This window comes from Neoarius graeffei, chromosome 6, assembly GCF_027579695.1.
Source record: "Neoarius graeffei isolate fNeoGra1 chromosome 6, fNeoGra1.pri, whole genome shotgun sequence".
Taxonomy (NCBI): Eukaryota; Metazoa; Chordata; class Actinopteri; order Siluriformes; family Ariidae; genus Neoarius; species Neoarius graeffei.
This window is the reverse complement of record NC_083574.1, coordinates 22,078,587-22,100,175: the sequence shown is the minus strand read 5'-3', so window position 1 is coordinate 22,100,175 and position 21,589 is coordinate 22,078,587. Positions and strand designations below refer to the sequence as shown.

Here is a 21,589-nt window from a genome sequence, read left to right as displayed (position 1 = left end):
CTGGTCAAATGACACAAAAATAGATCTTTTTGGCCATCATGGGAAATGCCATATGTGTCGCAAACCCATCACCTTGAGAACACCATTCCTACAGTGAAGCATGGTGGTGGCAGTATCATGCCGTGGGGATATTTTCTGACCACACCAGTCCTGACCACAGGAAAGGTGGTCAGGACTGAAGGAAAGCTGGATAGCACTAAATACAGGGCAATTCTGGAGGAAAACCTGTTTGAGTCAGCTAGAGGTTTGAGACTGGGATGAATGTTCATGTTCTAGCAGTTCAATGACCCTAAAATTACTGCTGAATCTACACTGGAGTGGTGGAAAAAATTTAAATGTCTTGGAATGGCCTAATCCAATTCTAATCTGTGGCATAACTTGAAAATTGCTGTACACCAATGCAACCCATCTAACTTGAAGGAGTTAGAGCAGTTTTGCCTTGAGGAATGGGCAAAAATCCCAGTGGCTAGATGTGCTAAGCTAATAGAGACATACCCCAAGAGACCTGTAGCTGTAATTGCAGCAAAAGGTGGCTCTACAAAGTATTGACTTGGGGGTAGGTGGGTGTGAATATCTCTGCACACTCCAGATTTGTTTTATTGTTTGTGTCACAATAAAACAACAATTTTCACCTTTAAAGTGGTAGGCATGTTGTGTAAATCAAATGGTGCTAACCCCCCAAAAATCCATTTTAATTCCAGCTTGTAATGCAACAAAACAGGACAAACATTAAGGGGGATGAATACTTTTGCAAGACACTGTAGATAGACCTGTAGATAGACCCAAAGGGTTGCTAGTTCAATTTGTGGGGCTGGCAAGAAAAATGTGAGGGGAGTTCAGTGAATAAACAGCACTTTCCCCTCCACTTCATGACTGAAATGCCCTTGAGCAAGGCACCTAACTGCCAACTGCTCCCTGGGCGCTGTAGCATAGCTGCCCACTGCTCTGGGTATGTGTACAGTACGTGCTCATTGCTCATTTGTGTGTGTACACTGCTTCAGATGGGTTAAAAGTAGAGGAGGAAATTCGCAGTGCTTGAGTGTACATGTGACAAATAAAGACTTCTTCTCTTATATATGCAGATACTGTATCTATATCTACATGTACTGTAGACACCATTGGTCCACTACCAGTAACTGTTCTGTTCATCAGTTATATAATAAATATGATGTAATTATAACTGTATTTGGACAGTTAATAAGTAAAGAATAAAACCTGATAATGTAAAGGATATAAAATAAAATAATCAGTAATGCAGCCAGGGCGGCATGGTGGTGTAGTGGTTAGCACTGTCGCCTCACAGCAAGAAGGTCCGGGTTCGAGCCCCGTGGCCAGCGAGGGCCTTTCTGTGCAGAGTTTGCATGTTCTCCCTGTGTCCACGTGGGTTTCCTCCGGGTGCTCCGGTTTCCCCCACAGTCCAAAGACATGCAGGTTAGGTTAACTGGTGACTCTAAATTGACTGTAGGTGTGAATGTGAGTGTGAATGGTTGTCTGTGTCTATGGCTACGTTTACATTACGTCGAATCAGCGGATCATCAGATTAACGTTCTTAAAACGATTCGCGTTTACACTAAAACCGTTAGCCGTGCACACAGCAACACCAATACACGGATACGCTCGGCTCCGCAGGCATCCTGCGCTCCAAATCACTCCACCCTGAACAGCGAGTGCCCTCTGGAGGGTGCGCACTCTGGCCCTGCACAGCTCACACAGCGCGCGAGTGAAGTGCACAAGCCGTGATTCGGGACTGAGCCGCTGTGTGTGTGTGATCCCAGCGCATATCACTTACTACTTGCAAGTGGAAGGATGGCAAGCCTAAAGACAATCATAACTACACAATGGGCAGTATTTGCATCAGTATTTGCAGTATTTTCATACTTTTATACTCTTTAATGAAAGGTGATACAAGGCGGAAGTCCGCGCCGTTTTTCAGCAGTCGCGTCACATGACCAACGGCAGCGAATCAGGAAGGTGGATGTCACAGTGACGTTGTCCAATGAGGACGCCAGCTAGAGCTCAGCACAGCGTATTCGCGTATCTCAATGTTTACACAGCACCGGACCAGATACGATCTAGATTGAATACGTGGACGCTGGCGGATTCCCGTTTCCCGGCTTTTCCAGGTGGTTTAATGTAAACGGACAGTGCATCCGCGAAGAAAACGAGACAGATACGGTCTAATGTAAACGTAGCCTATGTGTCAGCCCTGTGATGACCTGGGGACTTGTCCAGGGTGTACCCCGCCTTTCGCCCGTAGTCAGCTGGGATAGGCTCCAGTTTGCCTGCGACCCTGTAGAAGGATAAAGCGGCTAGAGATAATGAGAATGAGTGATGCAGCCACATGAGGAGTTGTTGTTATCACTCTGAAGTTGGTTACAATTAATGTTGTAGAATGTTTTTAAAACATGCTAGTTGCTGTTTTCACTTGTTATAGCAGCTATAAACAGTTATTATAAGCTTCACTTTCTCTTGAAATTAATGAGACAAAATGCAGCTTTACTTCTGACTGTTTTAAAGTGCTGACACTGAAGACTTCCTTAAATGTTAATCACCACGTCAACAATGATACATTTTTCTATAACAGTACCATATAATATACAATTCAATAATATTGCACTTTGCAGAAGAGTGAGAATAGGAAGTAGGGTGCTATTTTGATCAACAGGGTAATTTAGTTTACATCATTTGCTAGTACTTAAAAGACATGTGAAATATGTTACCATTTGAACAAAATTTAATTTGTGCATGCAAAACTAAACAACACAGAGAGTGACTGTGGAAGTGAAAACATAGGCCTCTCACTGAAGTGTTTCATTGAATAATAGGGAGGAGATGGGAAGGTGGTGGGTGCAGAAGTTAACTTGGAAGATGTTAGAGCTTCAGACATGGTCTTTTTACCAACAGTCAGTTATTTCATAACTCCATATATGGCATCAAGGCCATTAATAATTAAGTAAACTATATTTGAAAACTGAGACAAATCAATATATTATTATATACAGGACAAACTGAGTAAAATTTTGCATTAATTTTTGCATGATGATGGACACAGTTGTTGGTAGTGGACTCTTGTTTTGAACCACACTATACCCGGTATGTCTGAGAAGGTCTAGTCCTGAAATACTGTATCAGAAAGTAGTTATTATCAGAAAGTATTTTATTTATAACAGCAGAGAGCTCTTGGAAACCTAATTAGTATCTATCCATGCCACACATTGTAAGTGTAAGTTTGGATACTAATGCCATCCATTCATCCATCCATTATCTGCAGCCACTTATCCTGTACAGGGTCGCAGGTAAGCTTGAGCCTATCCCAGCTGACTATGGGCGAAAGGCGGGGTGCACCCTGGACAAGTCACCAGGTCATTGCAGGGCTGACACACAGACAAACAACCATTCACACTCACATTCACACCTATGGTCAATTTAGAGCCAGCAATTAGCCTAACCTGCATGTCTTCGGACTGTAGGGAAAACCGGAGCACCCAGAGGAAACCCACGCAGACATGGGGAGAACATGCAAACTCCACACAGAAAGGCCCTTGTTGGCCGCTGGGCACGAACCCAGTACCTTCTCGCTGTGAGGCGACAGTGCTAACCACTAAACCACCTGGATACAAATGTGTTGTCCTTATTTGTTGAACATGCTTACTCAGCATTATTACTCTCCCTGCCGTCTTCCTCATTCTCCTCACGCAGCAGCTGTAACCTGTATGACAAGCCACAAACAACAAACTCCTCAGCTTCCAAAAAAGCACCAGATAAAGAGAATCCACAACAAAGGGAAAGCAGAATGAGCATCAAGTATGCAACAAAGTGCAAATTTTCAGTGTGCACCAAAGTGCAAAGCATGGAGTGTGGAAGGAATGAAGTGAGGGAGGACAGGGAGTGGTGGGACTTACTCCGGGTCATCTTCGTTCTCTTCCTCCTGGATGTTGGAGAGTCTTTGAAGAAAAAACAGTGAACAGGTGAGGACTCAAGACTGTGTTGAAGAGTTTGGTATACAGTGCCTTGAAAAAGTATTCATATCCCTTGAACTTTTTCACATTTTTCCAACTTACAACCACGAACTTAAAAGTTTTTATTGAGATTTTATGTGATAGACCAACACAGAGTAGCACATAATTGTGAAGTGAAACGTAAAGGATAAATGGTCTTCAAAATTTTAAATAAATAAAAATCTGAAAAATGTGGTGTGCATTAGTATTCAGCCCCCTGTACTCTGATACCTCTAAATACAATCCAGTGCAATCAATTGCCTTCAGAAGTCATCTAATTAGTTAATAGAGTCATACTGTGTGTAACTTACGCTCAGCATAAATACACTTGTTCTGTGAAGGCCTCAGTGGTTTGTTAGAGAACACTGAAGAACAAACAGCATCATGAAGACCAAAGAACTCACCAGACAGGTCAGGGATAAAGTTCTGGAGAAGTTTAAAGCAGGGTTAGGTTATTAAAAAAATATCCTAAGCTCTGAACATCTCAAGAAGCACTGTTCAATCCATCATTCAAAAATGGAATAAGTATGGCACAACTGCAAACCAACCAAGACATGGCCGTCCACCTAAACTGACAGAGCGAGCAAGGAGAGCACTGGTCAGAGAAGCAGCCGAGAAGCCCATGATCACTCTGGAGGAGCTGCAGAAATCCACAGCTCAGGTGGGAGAATCTGTGCACAGGACAACTATAAGTCGTACACTCCACAAATCTGGCCTTTTTGGAAGAGTGGCAAGAAGAAAGCCATTGTTGAAAGACAGGCATAAAAAGTCCCATTTGCAGTTTGCCAGAAGCCATGTAGGGGACACAGCAAACATGTGTGTGGCAGCGGGGGCGTGGTCAAGCGCCGGTCTGTGACAGGAGGGTGGAGCCGGGGAAGGTGAGTGGCAGAATCGCGACACCTGAGGATAATTAACCTGTGTTTGTGTGTGTGTTTTCCCAGTAACCGCTCCCTATTTAAGGAGGCAGAGAGAGAGGAGAGGGAGCGCAACCCGGGACCAGACGAGTGTGTGTGTGTGAATAAATGAATAACTAAGATTTTTAGACTGAAAAGTTATAAGAATAAATCACCTTGTCTGCCTCCAAACGCTGTCCTGCCGTCCTCTGTGCTCCACCCACACTCAATACGCGCTACAGTGGTGCCGAAACCCGGGATAAGGTGGAGCACCAACACAGCAGCCCCATGGAATCCTCCCCGTTCACGGACTTGGTCCACGCCCTCGCCACGGCTCAGCAGAGCCAGCACCAGGCACTTGTCACGCTCCGAAAGGAGCAGGAGCGCCGCTTCGAAGCCCTGGTGCTGGCCCAGCAGGAAGATCGAGAGGCGTTCCGGCGTCTCCTCGCGTCGGCGGGGTCCACCAGCGCCCCGGCCGCGGGCCCGTCTCCCCTCACCGTGACCAAGATGGGCCCGCAGGACGACCCCGAGGCTTTCATCACATTGTTCGAGCAGGTCGCCGAAGCCTCGGGGTGGCCGATGGAGCAGCGCGCGGCACGCCTCCTCCCCCTCCTGACGGGAGAGGCGCAGCTGGCCGCGCTACAGCTCCCCGCCGATCGCAGGCTGGCCTACGCCGACCTTCGCCGGGCTGTCCTCCAGCGCGTGGGGCGCACGCCGGAGCAGCAGCGCCAGCGCTTCCGCGCGCTGCGGATGGAGGAAGTCGGCAGCCCGTTCGCGTTCGGCCAGCAGCTCCGGGACGCCTGCTGGCGGTGGCTGAGGGCCGAAGATCGCGACGCCGAGGGAATCATCGACCAGGTGGCGCTGGAACAGTTCATCACCCGCTTACCAGCTGGAACCGCGGAGTGGGTCCAGTGCCACCGCCCGGCGTCGCTGGATCAGGCCGTGGGACTGGCGGAGGATCATCTGGCGGCTGTTCCTGCAGCAGGACAGCGGACGACAGCATCTTCTTTCTCCTCTTCTCTCTCTCTTTCTCCCCCCCCTCCTCCCGTGTCCCGTCCTCGCCCCATTCCCCCACCACGGAGGCGGGGGCCGGCTCCACCCCAGCCGGCCCGCCGCACCCGTGGTCCCCTCCCGTTTCTCCCTTCTGTGTCTGTCTCTCCCCCCCCTCAGGTGAGTGAGCCTCAGAACACAGCTGCAGAGGGAAGGCCCGGGCCGGTTTGCTGGCGCTGCGGGGATCCGGGCCACCTGCAGCAACAGTGTGCAGTGATGGAAGTGGGGGCGGTGGTGCGGATCCCCGACGCGCCAGAGGCTGCCCTCGATCGGGCCGGAGCGTATCGCATACCGGTAAGTGTACAAGGGGCTACATATCAGGCGTTGGTGGATTCAGGTTGCAATCAGACCTCAATCCGCCAAAGCCTGGTGCAAGGCGAGGCATTGGGGGGAGCACAAGGGGTGAAGGTGTTGTGTGTGCACGGGGATATTCACAGCTACCCGTTGGTGTCGGTCCACATACATTTCAGAGGGGAGAAATCGATAGTGAAGGCGGCGGTTAATCCTCGCCTTACCCACTCTTTGATCTTGGGGACTGATTGGCCGGGATTTCGGGGTTTAATGGCACGCCTAATAAAGAGTGGGTCCTGCCGGTTAACAGGGGAGGGTCCCGGTGTCGCTTTGGCTGGAGCTGCGGTCGCAGAGCCGTCTACGTCATCTCCGCGACGGAGTGAGGAGCCACCGGCCCCTCCTCTTTCTATTGGGGAATCCCTCGCGGATTTCCCACTGGAACAATCGCGAGACGAGACTCTGCGACACGCGTTTGACCAAGTGAGAGTAATCGATGGTCAGACGCTCCCGCCGGGCGCCACCCCGTCCTTCCCCTATTTTTCCATTTTGAAGGATAGGTTATACCGAGTGACGCAGGACACTCAGACGAAAGAGCGAGTCACCCAATTGCTAATTCCAAAGAGCCGCCGGGAATTGGTATTTCAGGCGGCTCACTTTAATCCCATGGCTGGACACCTCGGGCAGGATAAGACACTCGCCTGGATAATGGCCCGGTTCTATTGGCCGGGGATTCGCAGCGACGTCCGTAAGTGGTGTACGGCGTGCCGCGAATGCCAGTTAGTAAATCCAGCGGCCATTCCAAAAGCGCCCTTGCGCCCCCTACCATTAATCGAGACCCCGTTCGAAAGGATTGGGATGGATCTCGTCGGGCCATTAGATCGGTCAACACGAGGGTACCGCTTTATATTGGTTCTGGTGGACTATGCAACGCGATACCCGGAAGCGGTGCCTCTTCGCAATATCTCAGCACGCAGTATTGCGGAGGCCCTCTTCCACGTCATCTCCCGGGTTGGAATCCCGAAAGAGATTCTGACTGACCAAGGCACCTCGTTTATGTCACGAACACTGAGCGAACTGTATGGGCTACTGGGTATTAAGCCGATCCGCACCAGCGTTTATCACCCACAGACGGACGGCTTAGTTGAACGGTTCAACCGCACCCTCAAGAATATTATCAAAAAATTCGTAAGTGAGGACGCACGTAACTGGGATAAGTGGCTCGAACCCTTGTTGTTTGCAGTGCGAGAGGTCCCCCAAGCCTCCACGGGGTTCTCCCCGTTTGAATTATTATATGGGCGTAAGCCGCGCGGCATCTTAGATGTACTGCGGGAAAATTGGGAGGAGGGACCTTCACCGAGCAAAAACGAAATTCAGTACGTTATGGATCTGCGCGCAAAACTCCACACGCTCACCCACCTAACTCAGGAGAATTTGCGGCAGGCCCAGGAACGGCAAGCCCGCCTGTACAACAAGGGCACGCGCCTTAGAGAGTTCACTCCGGGAGATAAGGTACTCGTCCTGTTGCCCACGTCGAGCTCCAAATTAATCGCCAAGTGGCAAGGACCCTTTGAGGTCACACGGCGAGTCGGGGACGTCGACTATGAGGTTAGGCGAACGGACAGGGAGGGGGCGCTACAGATCTACCACCTCAATCTGCTGAAACTTTGGAACGAGGAGGTCCCCGTGGCGTTGGTGTCGGTAGTTCCGGAGAAGGCGGAGCTGGGGCCGGAGGTCCAAAAAGGGTCATTGGCATCGCGTACCTCTCCGGTCCCCTGTGGAGACCACCTCTCCCCGACCCAACTCACGGAGGTCGCCCAGTTGCAGGCCGAGTTTTCGGATGTGTTCTCGCCCCTGCCCGGTCGCACTAACCTCATAGAACACCACATAGAGACGCCCCCGGGGGTGGTAGTGCGGAGCCGTCCTTATAGATTACCCGAACACAAAAAAAAGGTGGTTCGGGAAGAACTTCAGGCCATGCTCGAAATGGGCATCATCGAGGAGTCCCACAGTGACTGGAGCAGCCCGGTGGTCTTGGTTCCCAAGGCCGACGGCTCGGTCCGGTTCTGTGTGGACTATAGAAAAGTCAACGCGGTGTCTAAATTTGATGCGTACCCAATGCCTCGTATTGATGAGCTGCTCGATCGACTAGGCACGGCTCGCTTTTACTCGACACTGGATTTGACGAAGGGATATTGGCAGATCCCCTTGACTCCATTATCCCGGGAAAAAACGGCCTTTTCCACACCGTTCGGCTTACACCAGTTCGTCACACTTCCTTTTGGGCTGTTTGGGGCGCCCGCTACATTTCAGCGGCTGATGGATAGGGTCCTCCGGCCCCACGCCACCTATGCCGCCGCTTACCTAGATGATATCATCATTTATAGTAATGATTGGCAGCGGCACCTACAACACCTGAGGGCCGTCCTTAGGTCGCTGAGGCGGGCGGGACTCACTGCCAACCCGAAGAAGTGTGCGATTGGGCGGGTGGAAGTACGGTATCTGGGCTTCCACTTGGGCAACGGGCAGGTGCGTCCCCAAATTAATAAGACGGCAGCGATTGCGGCCTGCCCGAGGCCCAAGACCAAAAAGGGGGTGAGGCAGTTCCTGGGGCTGGCTGGCTACTATCGTAGGTTTATACCTAATTATTCGGACGTCACCAGCCCGCTGACTGACCTCACTAAAAAGGGGGCGCCAGATCCGGTCCAGTGGACGGAGCAGTGCCAGCGGGCTTTCTCTGAGGTAAAGGCTGCACTGTGTGGGGGGCCACTTTTACACTCCCCTGACTTCTCTCTCCCTTTTGTGTTGCAGACCGATGCGTCGGACAGAGGGCTGGGGGCCGTTTTGTCCCAGCAGGTGGAGGGGGAGGACCGCCCGGTCCTGTATATCAGCCGGAAGCTGTCGGTGCGTGAGGGGCACTACAGCACCATTGAAAAAGAGTGCCTGGCGATTAAGTGGGCGGTCCTCGCCCTCCGTTACTACCTGCTGGGGTGCTCTTTCACTCTCTGTTCGGACCACGCGCCCCTCCAGTGGCTCCACCGCATGAAGGATGCCAACGCGCGGATCACCCGTTGGTATCTGGCACTCCAACCCTTCAACTTCAAGGTGGTCCACAGGCCGGGGGCGCAGATGGTCGTGGCGGACTTCCTCTCCCGTCGAGGGGGGGGGGGAGTCGGCTGCCGGCCGGACGAGCGCCCGGCCTGAGTCGGGCAGTGGGGGTATGTGGCAGCGGGGGCGTGGTCAAGCGCCGGTCTGTGACAGGAGGGTGGAGCCGGGGAAGGTGAGTGGCAGAATCGCGACACCTGAGGATAATTAACCTGTGTTTGTGTGTGTGTTTTCCCAGTAACCGCTCCCTATTTAAGGAGGCAGAGAGAGAGGAGAGGGAGCGCAATCCGGGACCAGACGAGTGTGTGAATAAATGAATAACTAAGATTTTTAGACTGAAAAGTTATAAGAATAAATCACCTTGTCTGCCTCCAAACGCTGTCCTGCCGTCCTCTGTGCTCCACCCACACTCAATACGCGCTACAATGTGGAAGAAGGTGCTTTGGTCAGATGAGACCAAAGTTGAACTTTTTGAACTAAATGCAAAGTGCTATGTGTGGCGGAAAACTAACACTGCTCATCACCCTGCACACACCATCCCCACAGTGAAACATGGTGGTGGCAGCATCATGCTATGGGGATGCTTTTTTTCAGCAGGGACAGGGAAGCTGGTCAGAGTTGATGGGAAGATGGATGGAGCTAAATACAGGGCAGTCCTGGAAGAAAACCTGTTGGAGGCTGCAAAAGACTTGAGACTGGGAAAGAGATTCACCTTCCAGCAAGACAATGACCCTAAACATACAGCCAGAGCTACAATGTTTAGATCAAAGTATATTCATGTGTTAGAATGGCTCAGTCAAAGTCCAGACCTAAATCCCATTGAGCATCAGTGGCAAGACTTGAAAATTGCTGTTCACAGACGCTCTCCATCCAATCTGGCTGAGCTTGAGCTATTTTACAAAGAAGAATGGGCAAAAATTTCAGTGTCTAGATGTGCAAAGCTGGTAGAGACATACCACAAAAAGACTTGCAGCTGTAATTGCAGCAAAAGGTGGCTCTACAAAGTATTGACGCAGGGGGGCTGAATACTAATGCACACCACATTTTTCAGATTTTTATTTGTTTAAAATTTTGAAGACCATTTATCATTTTCGTTTCACTTCACAATTATGTGCTACTCTGTGTTGGTCTATCACATAAAGTCTCAATAAAAAACTTAAGTTCGTTGTTGTAAGGTGGAAAAATGTGAAAAAGTTCAAGGGGTATGAATACTTTTGCAAGGCACTGTATATCCAAAGGAACAATGTTAAGAAATTCCATATACTTTTTATTGTACTTACGTCTGGTTTTGGGCGGCACGGTGGTGTAGTGGTTAGCGCTGTCGCCTCACAGCAAGAAGGTCCGGGTTCGAGCCCCGTGGCCGGCGAGGGCCTTTCTGTGTGGAGTTTGCATGTTCTCCCCGTGTCCGCATGGGTTTCCTCCGGGTGCTCCGGTTTCCCCCACAGTCCAAAGACATGCAGGTTAGGTTAACTGGTGACTAAATTGATTGTAGGTGTGAATGTGAGTGTGAATGGTTGTCTGTGTCTATGTGTCAGCCCTGTGATGACCTGGCGACTTGTCCAGGGTGTACCCCGCCTTTAGCCCGTAGTCAGCTGGGATAGGCTCCAGCTTGCCTGCGACCCTGTAGAACAGGATAAAGCGGCTAGAGATAATGAGATCAGACGTCTGGTTTTCAAGTATGTGTATTTTACTTGAGTTACTTTTATCATCACTTTTGCTTCCTATTTTTCTAAAGCATCTTCTACCTTTTATGACATCACAGCATTAAATCACTCAATTGTACAGATGATTTTAATCATCAGACAGCTCCAAACCATTGATCTACTATATATTCCTAACAATAGAAATCTGAACAGTTGTTTTTCCCAGGTGTTTTTTCCCAGTTTTGTTTTTCTCTACTCACGGAATATGAGCTGATAGCCTAGTAGTAGAGTAGCCAATCAGAGCATGCGATTGCTCATAACCAGTGGATAGAATAAATGCATTATATACATTGACATTGGTCCTGTGACAGATCACTGTAGACTTTCAGTTAGTTTGTATTGTCAAAGTTATGAACTAGCTAACATATTAAAGATTGTGGATTAAGAATAAAGCTGTTGTTATTCAGTCTTAATTAATGTTTTCTCATGTTCCTTGGTGAAATAATAAAAATCTAAAATCATTACTTTCCTACTTTAAGTAAATGCAGGAGTTTGAAGCTGTAGCTCAGGTTTTTACCAGAGGAGGTATTTTGATTAGTCATTGCATTGTTACTTCAGTCAAGATTTTGGGTAATTTTACAACCTTTCTGTATATAGAAAACATTAGCTGAGAAACCTTTGAAACTATACCTTTTAGTCACATCTCTACATCTCCATATGAGACTATAAGAGCAAATACAGGCTCTGATTTTATAAGCGTCATTATGCTGCATTATGGTGGCTTTGTACAGTACCAGTCGAAAGTTTGGACACACCTACTCATTCATAGGTTTTTCTGTATTGTGACTATTTTCTACATTGTAGTACAATACTGAAGACATCAAAACTATGAAATAACACATGGAACATACATGGATTATGCAGTAAATAAAAAAAGTGTTACCCCCCCCCCAAAAAAAAAAAAAACTTTTCATATTTTAGATTATTCAAAGTAGCCACCATTTACCTTGATGATGCTTTGGACACTATTGCCATTATCTTAACCAGCTTCATGAGGTAGTCACTTAGACTTAGAATACTTTTCAATTAACATGTGTCACATCAAAAGGCAATTAGTGGATGAGTTCCTTGCCTTCTTAATGCATTTGAGATCAAACAGTAAACAGTAAATAATTGCCGTCTGCCTATGGTCCCTGTCATCTCTGCCGATGGAGAACTCTCACATGACGTCTGTCATGGCGCCTTTCTTGTCGCAGGATCTGTTGTGCCTTGGACAGGATGCAGCCTTTATTAGTCTGAGCATGTCAGGCATCTCGGTCGGCAGTAAGTTGGTGCCAAGAGGCTGGATCGAAACCGAATGTCTTTTAAGGTCTTGCTTGACACAGTCCTTCCAGTGTTTTTTGGGTCTGCCTCTCTTTCCTTCAGCACGTTTCCTGAACAACATCTGTTTTGGTATGCGGGTGTCCTCCATTTGACACATATGCCTGAGCCACCTTAGTCTGTTGTTGCGAGCCATTGTTTCAATGGTAGTGGTCTGGGCACGTTGTAGTGCTTCTGTGTTGGTCTTTTTGTGCCACCATTTGATGTTGAGGATTTGGTAAGCAAGAGTGGGCCATATCTCACTGCTGTAGAGTATAGATGGAAGCACAATGGACTTGTATACAGTGAGTTTGGTTGATATTGAGAGACCTTGGCAGTTCCACACTCTTGAGCTGAGGGAGCGGAATGCTGCTGTGCCTCTTGATATCTGAGTCCAATGTCAAATCATCAGTTAGATCACCACCAAGGTATGTAAAGGTCTTAGCATGTTTGAGAATGTAGCTGTCTGTAGCAGTTTGTAGGAGTGGGAGGAGCACAGAAGACGGCAGGCCAGAACTGAGTTTTGTAACTTGTTTATTTTGACACTTTTCAGTTGTCTTTTGCACTCTCTTGTGTATACACACGTGCGCACACACACACAGACGCGCACACACAGACATGCACACACACATCAGGTGTCTGGTTGGGGAGAGAGCTCCTCCTCTGCTCTCGCTCTCTCCTTAAATAGGGCGCAGTCACTGGGGAAGACACACAAACACACATTAATCAACATCAGGTACAGTGATTCTACCACTTACCTTCCCTGACTCCGCCCTCCGGTCACAGACCGACGCTTGACCACGCCCCCGCCGCCTGACTCAGGCCGGGTGGCCGTCCGGCCTGCAGCCGACTCCCCCCCCTTGACGGGAGAGGAAGTCCGCCATGACCATCTGCGCCCCTGGCCTGTGGATCACCTTGAAGTTAAAGGGTTGGATTGCCAGATACCAACGGGTGATCCGCGCGTTGGCATCCTTCATGCAGTGGAGCCACTGGAGAGGCGCGTGGTCTGAACAGAGGGTGAAAGGGCATCCCAGCAGGTAGTAACGGAGGGCAAGGGACCGCCCACTTGATCGCCAGGCACTCTTTTTCAATGGTGCTGTAGCGCCCCTCATGCACCAACAGCTTCCTACTGATGTACAGCACTGGGCAGTCCTCCCCCTCCACCTCCTGGGACAAAACAGCCCCCAGCCCTCTGTCCGATGCATCCTTCTGTAACATAAAGGGGAGAGAAAAGTCAGGGGAGTGTAACAGTGGCCCCCCACACAGTGCAGACTTCACCGCAGAGAAAGCCCGCTGGCATTGCTCCGTCCACTGGACCGGATCTGGTGCCCCCTTTTTAGTGAGATCAGTCAGCGGGCTGGTGACGTCCGAATAATTAGGTATAAACCTACGATAGTAGCCAGCCAGCCCCAGGAACTGTCTCACCCCCTTTTTGGTCTTGGGCCTCGGGCAGGCTGCAATTGCTGCTGTCTTGTTAACTTGGGGACGCACCTGCCCGTTGCCCAAGTGGAAGCCCAGATACCGTACTTCCACCTGCCCAATTGCACACTTCTTCGGGTTGGCTGTGAGACCCGCTCGCCTCAGCGACCTAAGGACGGCCCTCAGATGTTGTTGGTGCCGCGGCCAGTCATTACTGTAGATGATGTCATCTAAGTATGCGGCCGCGTCAGTGGCATGGGGGCGGAGGACCCTATCCATCAGCCGCTGGAATGTAGCAGGTGCCCCAAACAGCCCAAAAGGAAGTGTGACAAATTGGTGTAAGCCAAACGGTGTGGAAAAGGCCGTTTTTTCTCAGGATAATGGAGTCAAGGGGATCTGCCAATAACCTTTTGTCAAATCCAGTGTCGAGTAAAAGTGAGCTGTGCCTAGTTGATCGAGCAACTAATCAATACGAGGCATTGGGTACACGTCGAATTTAGACACCGCGTTGACTTTTCTATAGTCTACACAGAACTGGACCGACCCGTCAGCCTTGGGTACCAAGACCACCGGGCTGCTCCAGTCACTGTGGGACTCCTCGATGATGCCCATTTCAAGCATGGCCTCAAGTTCTTCCCGAACCACTTTTTTCTTGTGTTCGGGTAGCCGGTAAGGGCGGCTGCGCACTACCACCCCTGGGGGCGTCTCAATGTGGTGCTCTATGAGGTCGGTGCGGCCGGGCAGGGCCGAGAACATGTTCGAAAATTTGGTCTGCAACTGGGCAACCTCCGCGAGTTGGGTTGGGGAGAGGTGGTCTCCACAGGGGACTGGAGAGGTACGCGATGCCAATGTTCCCTTTTGAACCTCCGGCCCCAGCTCTGCCTTCTCTGGAACCACTGACACCAATGCCACAGGGACCTCCTCATTCCAGAGTTTGAGTAGATTGAGGTGGTAAATCTGTAGCGCCCCACCCCTGTCCATTTGCCTCACCTCATAGTCGACGTCCCCGACTCGCCGTGTGACCTCAAAGGGTCCTTGCCACTTGGCAATTAATTTGGAGCTCGATGTGGGCAACTATGAGAGTACTTTATCTCCCGGTGCGAACTCCCTAAGGCGCGTACCCTTGTCATACAGGCGGGTTTGCCGTTTCTGAGCCTGCCGCAAGGGTTAGGTGGGTGAGTCTGTAGAGTTTTGCGCGCAGGTCAATAACATATTGAATCTCATTTTTACTTGGTGAAGGTCTCTCCTCCCAGTTTTCTTGCAGCACATCTAAAATGCCACGCGGCTTACGCCCATATAACAATTCGAACGGGGAGAACCCCGTGGAGGCTTGTGGGACCTCTTGCACTGCAAATAACAAGGGTTTGAGCCATTTATCCCAATTATGTGCGTCCTCGCTTACGAATTTCTTAATTATATTTTTGAGGGTGCGATTGAATCGTTCAAGTAAACCATCCATTTGTGGGTGATAAACGCTGGTGCAGATTGGCTTAATTCCTAATAACCCATACAGTTCGTTCAGTGTTCGTGACATAAACGAGGTGCCTTGATCAGTCAGAATATCTTTGGGGATTCCAACTCGGGAGATGACGCGGAAGAGCGCTTCCGCAATACTGCATGCTGAGATATTGCGAAGAGGCACTGCTTCCAGGTATTGCATTGCATAGTCCACTATAACTAATATAAAGCGATACCCTCGTGTTGCCTGATCTAATGACCTGATGAGATCCATCCCAATCCTTTCGAACAGGGTCTCGATTAATGGGAGAGGGCGCAAAGGCACTTTTGGAATGGCCGCTGGATTTACTAACTGGCATTCGCGGCATGCCGTACACCACTTATGGACATCGCCACGGATTCCTGGCCAATAGAACTGGGCCATTATTCGGGCTAGTGTTTTATCTTGCCCTAAGTGTCCAGCCATGGGATTAAAGTGAGCCGCCTGGAATACCAATTCCTGGCGGTTTTTTGGAATCAAAAGCTGCATGATATGTTCTTTAGTCTGAGTGTCCTGCATCACTCGGTATAATCTATCCTTCATAATTGAGAAGTAGGGGAAGGACAGGGTGGCGTTTGGCTGGAGCGTTTGACCATCGATTACTCTCACTTGGTCAAACACATGCTGCAGAGTCTCGTCTCGTGACTGCTCTAATGGGAAATCTGCAAGGGATTCCCCAATAGAAGGAGGAGGAGCCTGCGGCTCCTCACTCTGACGAGGAGATGACGTAGACGGCTCTGTGACAGCTGCTCCGGCCAATGCGACACCAGGACCCCCCGCGGAACTACGGCAGGACCCGCTCTTCACTAAATGACTCATTAATTCCCCAAATCCTGGCCAATCAGTCCCCAAAATTATCGAGTGGGTAAGACGAGGATTAACTGCCACCTTTACTCTAAATTTTTCCCCTCGAAAAAGAATGTGGACCGACACTAAAGGGTAGTTGTGAACATCCCCGTGCACACACACCATCACCAATTGTGCTCCCCCCAATGCCTCGTTTTGCACCAGGCTTTGGTGGATTGAGGTCTGATTACAGCCGGAGTCCACCAAAGCCTGATATGTATCCCCTTGGATACTCACTGGTATGCGATACACTCCGGTCCGATCGAGGGCAGCTCCTGGCGCATCAGGGAGCCTAACCACCGCGCCCACCTCCATTGCCGAGCACTGCTGTTGGAGGTGGCCCGGCTCCCCGCAGTGCCAGCAAACCAGCCCGGGCTTCCTCTCTGCACTGGCGCTCTGGGGCTCACTCACCTGAGGGGGGGGGGAGAGACAGACATAGAACAGAGAAACGGGAGGGCACCGCGGGTGTGGCAGGCTGGCTGGAGTGGTGCCGGCCCTCGCCTCCGCGGTGGGGAAATGGGGCGAGGACGAGACACAGGAGGGGAGAGAGAGAGAGAGAGAGAGAAAAGGAGAGGGAAGAAGAGGTTGTCTGCTGTCCTGCCATTGGGACAGCCGCCAAATGGTCCTCCGCCAGCTCAATGGCCTGATCCAGCGACGCCGGGCGGTGGTACTGGACCCACTCTGCGGTTCCTGCGGGTAGGCGAGCAATGAACTGCTCCAGTACCACCTGATCGATGATTCCCTCAGCGTCGCGGTTGTTGGCCCTCAACCACCGCCAGCAGGCGTCCTGGAGTTGCTGGCAAACGTGAACGGCCGACCGACTTCCTCCAAGCACAGTCGCTGCTGTTCAGGGGAGCGCCCCACACACTGGAGGATGGCCCAGCGGAGGTCCGCGTAGACCAGCTGGCTGTCGGCGGGGAGCTGTAGTGCGGCCAGCTGCGCCTTGCCCGTTAGCAGGGGGAGGAGGCGCGCCGCGCGCTGTTCCACCGGTCAGCCCGAGGCCTCTGCTACCTGCTCGAAAGGTGTGAGGAAGGCCTCGGGGTCGTCATGCGGGCCCATCTTCGTTAGGGTGAGGGGGGAAGGGCCCGTGGCGGTGGAAGTGGTGGACCCCGCCGACGCGAGGAGGTGCCAGAATGCCTGTCGATCTTGCTGCTGCGCCAACACCAGGGCCTCGAACCATTGCTCTTGCTCCTTCTGAAGGGCGACTAGCGCCTGGTGCTGGCTCTGCTGGGCCGTGGCGAGGGTGTGGACCAGGTCGGCGAACAGGGAGGACTCCATGGGGCTGTTCTTCTTCTGCGCTCCAATCCTGGATTTCAGCACCACTGTAGCAGTTTGTAGGAGTGGGAGGAGCACAGAAGACGGCAGGCCAGAACTGAGTTTCATAACTCTTGTTTATTTTGACACTTTTCAGTTGTCTTTTGCACTCTCTCATGTATACACACGCGCACACACATGCACAGACGCCCGCACACACATCAGGTGTCTGGTTGGGGAGAGAGCTCCTCTGCTCTTGCTCTCTCCTTAAATAGGGCGCGGTCACTGGGGAAGACACACAAACACACATTAATCAACATCAGGTGCAGTGATTCTGCCACTTACCTTCCCTGACTCCGCCCTCCGGTCACAGACCGACGCTTGACCATGCCCCCGCTGCCACACTGTCTATCTTTATTGGAGAAGGGTCAGGGCAGTTGACATGTATCACCATTGTCTTTGGTTTGCTCACAGTTAATCCCCAATCCTTGCACGTGTAATTTAGTGTGGTTGCTGCATTCTGCAGAGATGTGGTGATGATAGTTGCCATAGAAGCGTCATCTGCATACACAAAGTCATTAACCTTGCGGTGGTTGTCAACTTGGTCTTTAATCAATGTAGATTGAAGAGATTGCCATCGAGTTTGTATCTAATGTTGACACCAAATTCAGGCATGGATTTGTGAGCATGACATAAGACAAATGTGCCAATATGCAGCCAAATGTGCCAATATTCAGCCCTGGTGGAGACCATTGGATACCTCAAAATCCTCTGTGAGCTCACCGCTGACTGATACTCTAGCCTGCATACCATCATGAAAGCTTTGTATGATGTTAACAAGCTTCTGTGGTATACCAATCTTGAGCAGGAGCTGCCACATAATCTTCCTATTGACCATGTCAAAGGCCTTCACTAAGACTATGAAGATAATCTGAAGTCCTTGATGTTGTTCATGCCATTTCTCAGGAAGTTGGCACAGAGCAAACGTCATGTCATTGGTGGATCTACTTCCACGGAAGCTACATTGGGCCTCTGGTAGAAACTTCTCAACTGCAGGCCAGATCCTGTTGAGTATGACCTTGGCAAATAGTTTCCCTGTGATGGAAAGCAAGGTAATGCCCTGGTAATTTCTGCATGTAAGGCAGCAATTCTTCTTGAACAAGGTTATGATGGCACCATCCTTGAAATTTTGAGCCACACACTCTTCTTGCCAGACTGCTAACAGCAGTTTTAAGCATTCTTCTTGAAGGTCATTACCTCCAGCTTTTAAGACTTCAGCTAGGATGCAATCTTGACCAGGGGCTTTGTTGCACTCAAAAAAAAAAAATTGGATTTACTTAGCCGAGTTATGGCAACCGGTCCAACGAAACTGTGTTAATTTAGATGTATTGAATACAGTTATGTGTTGAAAAACTCAACATAACTGTATTCAATACATCTAAATTAACACAGTTTCGTGGGACCGGTTGCCATAACTCGGTTAAGTAAATCCAATGTTTTTTTTTTTTGAGTGTGGATGCCAGTTGGTTCAAGGCCTTCTTAAGCTCCTCTATGGTAGGTGACTCTTCTAATTCCGTAAGGATTTCCTCTTGGGGGAGGTCGTCCAGTATAGATGGATTGATGTCACTATGCTGGTTGAGAAGGGTGGAGAAATGCTCTTTCCAGCATTTAAGGATGTCATCCTTTTCAGTAAGACGCTCTCCCTCTGTACTGTTTATGGGCACTAGACCAGTTGATCACTGATTTGAGATGAACTTGATGGCCTCAAAGAAGCTTTTTGGGTCATGGCGTTCTGCATACTGCTCAATTTCCTTCGCTCAGTCTAACCACCACTGGTTCTGCATAGCTTGCAACTCAGTTTGGCACTTGTTTCTAAGAGCACGGTATCACCTGGAAACTTGCATGTTTTTGTTTCAGCAGGTCCATGATGGCATCGTTGTTCTCATCAAACCAGTCTTTATGGCATCTCTTTTGTAGGCCACCTGTGTCTTTAATAGTGCTGTAGAGAACATCAAGCAGAGACTGGCAATGCTGATCAAGAGATGATGCATCAACTCTTTCCAGATTCTCTGAGATGTTGTTCTGAAGCTGCTCTTTTACTTCAGGTACTTTCAAGCGATTGATGTTAAGCTGCTTTGGACCAGGGTTATACCTGCACTGCGTGGATTTGTGGAAACATAGCTTAAATCTGGCGCAAACCATTTTATGGTCCGTCCAACAGTCAGCACTACAGTGAACACGCGAGTCTAGAATATCAGATTTATAGTGGTGCCACACAATGATGTTGTTAGGGTTTTGCTGGGATTCGAACCTGGTTCGTTGGTGTGATGATCCAGCAAACCCCCACTAGGCCACCAGGGGGATGACTCAAATGCAGAGGCGTGAGGCGGAAGTAGAAAAAGAATCAAAAAGGTTTATTTAAACTATATACACTATATACAGGGCAAAAGAAAAGACAAAAAAAAAAAAACCAAAGAGTATAATCCAAAAGAAAAGCAAAGTGCAAAAATACAAAAGCTAAGAAGATCAAAAAACACAGTACAAAGGAAACTGGAGATAAACATAACAGCACAAAGACTCCGTGACAAGAGGACTGAACTCAGGGGTATAAATAGACAAACTAATTAAGGACACAGGTGAAGATAATTAGGCAATTAACACAAACACAAAACACAGGAACAGTGGCGGCCTCTAGAGGCCAAAATAAACACGACATGAAAAGGAAATAACAGCGGCCTCTAGAGGCCAAAACAGTCCTAGTCCTAACAGGACCCCCCCCTCTAGGAGCGTCTCCTGACGTTCCCAGGGCGATCTGGATGGGCCGAATGGAAGTCCCGACATAGTTCTTTATCAAGGACATCCCGAGCAGGAACCCAGCAGCGCTCCTCAGGACCATAGCCCTCCCAGTCCACCAGATATTGCAACCCGCCGCGGACCCGGCGGGAGTCAAGCAGGCGATTCACAGTGAACACAGTCTGCCCCTGGAAGATGCGGGGGGGTGGGGGGTTCCTAGGGGCAGGGGCATACGTAGACGTCAGTACGGGCCGTAACAGGGAAACATGGAAAGTGGGGTTGATCCTCAGAGTCCGGGGCAACTGGAGCCGGTAGGAGGCAGGGTTCACCCTGCGCACCACCTTGAAGGGGCCAATGTAGCGAGGAGCAAGCTTGCGGTTCTCCACCCGCAGTGGAAGGTCCTTAGTGGACAGCCAAACACGCTGCCCAGGGCGGAAAGCGTGTGCAGGTCTTCTATGGCGGTTGGCCTGAGTCTGGTTGGTTCTGGAGGTCTGTATGAGGGTCTTCCTGACCTTGCTCCAGGTCTTGCGACACCGTCTCACATATTGGTTGACCGAGGGCACCCCCGCGTCCTCCTCCTGGTCCGGGAACAGAGGTGGCTGGAACCCGAATTGGCACTGGAATGGCGACAGCTTGGTGGCCGATGACTGCAGGGTGTTGTGGGCGTACTCCGCCCATGGCAGCCAGGTGCTCCACGATGTCGGGTTATCCATAGCCAGGCCTCGCAGGGTGGTTTCCAGGTCCTGGTTGAGCCTCTCCGTCTGACCATTGGACTGTGGGTGAAACCCAGAGGAGAGGCTGGCAGTGGCTCCGATGACCTTGCAGAACCCGTGCCACACTCGGGAGGAGAACTGGGGCCCTCGGTCTGAGACGATGTCCTGTGGAAGACCAAAGACTCGGAAGACATGATTAAACAAAAGTTTCGCAGTTTCAAGAGCAGAGGGGAGTTTGCACAGTGGTATGAAGCGGCAGGCCTTGGAGAATCTGTCAACTAAGACCAAAATGACCGTGTTACCTTGTGACTCAGGGAGACCCGTGATAAAGTCGACTGCCACGTGGGACCAGGGACGCCGGGGAATGGTCAGAGGATGCAGGAGACCCTGGGGACGCTGTCGTGGGTTCTTGGTTCTGGTGCAAACCTCACAGGACAGGACAAATGACCTTACTTCCTTCTCCATGTTAGGCCACCAGAAGCGTCTTTTCAGGAAGTCCAGGGTCCTCCGAGCTCCCGGGTGGGCGGTGAGAGGGGAAGAGTGACCCCACTGGAGAACCTTGGCCCGGGCTTGATGTGGGACGTACAAGAGGCCTGGTGGCCCCGTCCCAGGACCGGGGTCCTGGCGTTGGGCTCGTCGGACAGCCTCCTCAATACCCCAGCGGACAGGGGCCACAATCCGGGACACAGGGATAATAGGCCCGACTTCATTCTCCCTGTTAGTGGCAGAG

General features: G+C 50.4%; 1 protein-coding gene across 1 annotated transcript in view; it reads right to left on the bottom strand.

The window, feature by feature from the left end:
- The window catches only part of cngb1a (cyclic nucleotide gated channel subunit beta 1a), a 200,550-nt gene that overhangs the window by 77,446 nt on the left and 101,515 nt on the right, over positions 1-21,589 (bottom strand). The window contains exons 15-16 of the mRNA XM_060924320.1: positions 3,903-3,944; positions 3,653-3,709 (exon numbers count right to left, since the gene is read on the bottom strand). Of these exons, the coding sequence (XP_060780303.1) occupies positions 3,653-3,709; positions 3,903-3,944 (99 nt within the window). The remainder of the gene's footprint in view (positions 1-3,652; positions 3,710-3,902; positions 3,945-21,589) is intronic.